The sequence below is a fragment of the Lipotes vexillifer genome, unplaced genomic scaffold, assembly GCF_000442215.2.
Source record: "Lipotes vexillifer unplaced genomic scaffold, Lipotes_vexillifer_v1.1 scaffold522, whole genome shotgun sequence".
NCBI classification, from domain to species: domain Eukaryota; kingdom Metazoa; phylum Chordata; class Mammalia; order Artiodactyla; family Lipotidae; genus Lipotes; species Lipotes vexillifer.
The window spans coordinates 1064904-1069353 of NW_006780291.1; the positions used below are offsets into that span (position 1 = coordinate 1064904).

Below are 4450 nucleotides of genomic sequence, written 5' to 3' on the forward strand. Positions count from 1 at the left end.
CCCCCGCACCGGCAGGCGGACTCTCAAGCACTGCGCCACCAGGGAAGCCCCCACCCATAACTTTTTACTAAACCATTTGGGAGTTAGTTACGGACATCGTGACCCTTCACCTGTAAATAATTTAGCAAGTATCTCCTAAAAACAAGGACCTTCTCTTAAATACCCCTGGTACTATTATCATGCTCAGGAAATTTAATGTTGATACAAACGACCATCTAATATACCTTTCACATTCCTAATACTATCCTTCAGAAATGCTCAGAGACACTCAGAGTGTGTCTTTAGGCTGGAAATAATTCACCGAAAGTTTGACGCCAGGCTGGGAGGAGATAAGGACTTTCCTCGAGAAGGCAAATCAGCGCTCCGCTTCTTTGATCAATGTCTCGCGAGGGGAAAAATGTCAACTGAGTTAAACTGTGTGCACAGTGATGTGACCGATTTACATTCTGGTGCAAGCTCCTTATCTGTGGTGGACCTTTAGTGGCCTGTCACCCATCGACTTCCTTGCCTAGCTATGCTTTAGAGAAAAAAATGTTTTTGGTCATGGTGGGAGGGTGCAGTGGGGCTAGTGTGGCAGTCAGGGCAACCCAGGGTCCTGGCCTCACGTCTATTTAGCAACCTTTAACCCCAAACAGTTCTGAGCCTTTGTCTTTCCTGGTGTTGACAATGTGAAAGAAACCAGGCCAATTCAAACCCTCAGTTAGCAGTTGTCTGATAGTTTCTTCCTGCTTAGATTTACATTATGCATTTGGGGGCAGAAAAACTACCGAACTACAAAAACTTTTCTTCTCAGTGCATCACAGAGGCACTCAGGGTCAGTGTGCTTCATGACTGGGGATAACTGTGACCGCTTGTTTAGGGTGAGTTCACCAGATCTCTCCTCAGGATTTGTTGCTATTGTCGTCGTCATTAATGAGTAATCTGTCAGGAGACAATTTGAAACTCCGTCTGTACCCTGCTTCCCAATATATTTCCACTCAATGCTTTTAGCATCATTGATTATTCTTGCTGAATCAATAATTGCGATGAAGTTTTCAAAACGGTGATTTGATAACTATCTTTTCCTTCTATATTTATTGGTATCATGGTAAACTCATGGATTTCCGCACCCCCCATCAGTTGTTATCCATAACTGTAATTATTCGTAGGAAGATTTTTTAAAAGCCTGATACATGCTGAACTATGAGATATTTTAAAAAACAACTAGGCAACTTGTATAGTTTCTTTTTTAAAGAATATTTTAAATGTAGAATGGTGATTTTGTGTACTAAAATAACATTTAGCATAAAAAATATTTGGATAAGCTTGCAATCTGCCTTAAGAAGTAAATAAATATTTCTGTACAGGATTCAGCATGACACTTTAACCTAACAGATAAATCATTATCACATCATAGCTTTTATGTAACACTCTCCAGTAGTCGTCACAGGAAATAAATATGTACACACACATGCACACAGGCATATCTCCCTGCCCCCAATGTACCTTCATAAAGCAAAGAGTAATTTTGTATAATTGAGCCATTAAACAGAGGTTGCAAATTTTTCTTGATATTAGACTTTCAATATTCACAATTATTTTTCTCAGTGGGGAAAAAAAATGGCTGGGGTTTGAAACAAGTGAACGATCTCCTGGATAACTCTAATCATGCTGAAAGCCGCAGGACCAATTAATAATGAGCCTCTGTTACTTTCTTCTACCTCATGTAAGCTAGAAGCTGCCACCCGAGCAGGTCTAGATCTTAGCTTGTCTAGACCTGGAGGGTTTGAATATCCCAATTGGGCAGCCACTGCTCCAGTCATTATGAGAAACAGAAGAAAAGAAAATCCTCGTGGTATTTCTCTTGGAACAACATGAAAACTGAGAAAAGCACATACATTTAGTATCAAAATGTACTACTGGCATAAAATGTTGGGATAAGTGGTACAAAAATACATTCAACGTAAAATGGAATCTTGACCAAAAGGAAAATATAGTATGAAGTTACAACTAAGAACACCATGTTTACCTAGGAGGAAACATGAAATCCAGTCAAACAAATACTGAAATTTGGTTTCACTGGACACATCTCCAGCACCATCCTGACGACCATATTACTGCGGCTAGAAACATGAGTCAACCCATGTGTTCCACGGGATCACAGACCACCAGTCCACCAGGATTGTTATGCTTTGCACTGGAATGCCATTTTGATGTTTGATTGTACTGGCGAAATAGGCAGATGCTTTGGGCTGAGATTAGGCAGACCTCCGAACAAATCATGACCTGTGTTAGGTTGAAATGGATTTTGAAGTCGGGCATGCCTGGAAGCCAACAACTGCAGACCACGGAGAACTTAATTTTCTATGTTGCTGAGGGATGTGCTGGGTCAGCCACAGCTTGTTGGGCTGCTTCCTAAGGTGAGAGGAGTGGCCACGTGGGTAGTGGAATCCAAGGGGGACCCCGGAGGCAGGAGCTGAGACTATGAGGCACAGTGGTGTTAAAAGTGACCCAGAAAGACTCATGGGGACAGCAGGGGGACAGAGTAGAACAGATTCTAAGGGAAAGTCAGGACTATAGAACAGAAAGGAGACAAATGGGGAGTGCCAGCATGTATCAGTAGAAAAAATGGAAGAAGGTGGAGGAAGCAGGACTTGATTTTCTATTAATGATATTTATTCAAGCAGTTTTTAATGTAAGACATTTTAAAGAATGCTCGTAGACAAGAGAAAACGATCTGGGGGAAAGAAAGTAGTGGGGCTGAGTCTGAAACAGTCTGATGGCAATCGTTGTTCAAGCACTGTGGTTGACATCACCTTCCCAAATCAAGGCCTGGAGTCATAGCTGGATAGCGCTTATTTGTACAGGGGAAACTGGACAACAAATGAACACCACCGAGACAGTGAAAATGACCCCATAAAGTTAATGCACTAGAGAAATCTCAGATGTGGCCCATGGGAGGGTCACTGTACCAGGTCTCCTGGCACAGACGTCTTACTCTTAAAGTGGCATAAGAGTCCATCCAGTACAGCAGCCTGGGACCATTTAGGATGTAATCAAATAATACTACAAATAATACAAAAGGGGTGGCCTCATGATGGGCATGGGAAGAGCTAATGTTCTTAATAAGCATTTTGAGTTGTTGAAAAGTCAAATTTTGTAAAATACAACCTGATTACCATGTTAGAGATAGGCTAATTTTAAAAGATTTTTACCTGGAGTGCTCAAAAACAACAAAAATTAGTGCTCGAAGCGGGTTGAGTTGAACTTGCTAAAGTGTCCTGTGGTTAGCTTAAAAAATTAAAAGCAATCGCATAAGTAGAAGAGATACAACCAAGTAAATAGCAGAGGCCAACGATACGGGGGCTATGATTATCTGCAAGTCAGTATGGGCCGACTATGTGATATTGATGCTGAAAAAAAATTAGTGGGCTCTTAAGCCTTAATTACACCTGAGTATTTTGCTCAGGTCAAGGATCTGTCAAGGACAGATCACCTAGTTTACTGCTCTCAAATTTTCTGGATGCAGAAACCCAAAGAGGTTATCTCACCAGAAATCGAACAATCAGCTGGGGGTTACTCAGAACCCTGCACTCCTACCTTGCACAAATTTTAAATTCGCCAAACATGTTGTCAACATTTTCTAATAAAATTTTCTGAGTGTGGAGACAAAGAAGTCCAGATCAGTGATTCATTTCCCATGTGTATCAGTTACCTCGGTCACTGTGTGGCCACAGGCTGATTCCCATCCCCAGCTGGGTGAACTGTCTCATCAAAGAGTAGGCAGAGGAACATGTGTGTCATTGCTACTGGACAAATAGCTGTCTTCCCATACTCAGGAGAGTATGAAACACTTTACCTTTGGATTAGGGTGCCGGCCGATGACCAGGCGAACGGGTCCTGGGGGACATTTGCTCAAGATGGCGTGGACTTTGCTCAAAGCAGCATGGCGGACGTTGACTGAGTTCACTTCCAGGATTTGATCTCCGCGGCTAGGGAGGCAACATGATCAACTCTCTGCGGTAACAGTTAGCTTTTTACAAGATTTCCTTCCGGGAGAGGTTTATAATATGAAATCTTTTAATACTTTAACAAAGCAAATGACATCCTTTCATCTTTGCATACGTATAAAAAAGCAACACAGTCATAAACACATTAGGTTTTAAACTGACAAAGACCATTACGCATATCTATCTGCATTTTCAGAAGTAATAAAGTTAAATAAAATTGATAATAAGGACAACAATGAAGGCTACCATTTCTTGAACACATAGAATATGCCAGGCACTATACAGAGGGATTTACATAACAATGCTTTGAATAGGTATTATTATTCCCATTATGTAGATAAAGCCACAGGCTCAGAGAGGTTACCCAGATGTCACACACTGTTGATCTCAGGTCTGTCTACCTTCTGATCATCAAGTGACAGTCTCTCGACCACCATCAGTTTCTCTTTCCCTACCATCTT

At 41.5% G+C, this 4450-nt stretch overlaps 1 protein-coding gene across 1 annotated transcript in view; it reads right to left on the minus strand.

The window, feature by feature from the left end:
- Positions 1 to 4450, minus strand: part of PDZD2 (PDZ domain containing 2) — a gene marked incomplete at its 5' end in the record, with an annotated part of 100293 nt that overhangs the window by 32964 nt on the left and 62879 nt on the right. The window contains one exon of the mRNA XM_007453363.1: positions 3839 to 3971. Within this exon, the coding sequence (XP_007453425.1) occupies positions 3839 to 3971 (133 nt within the window). The remainder of the gene's footprint in view (positions 1 to 3838; positions 3972 to 4450) is intronic.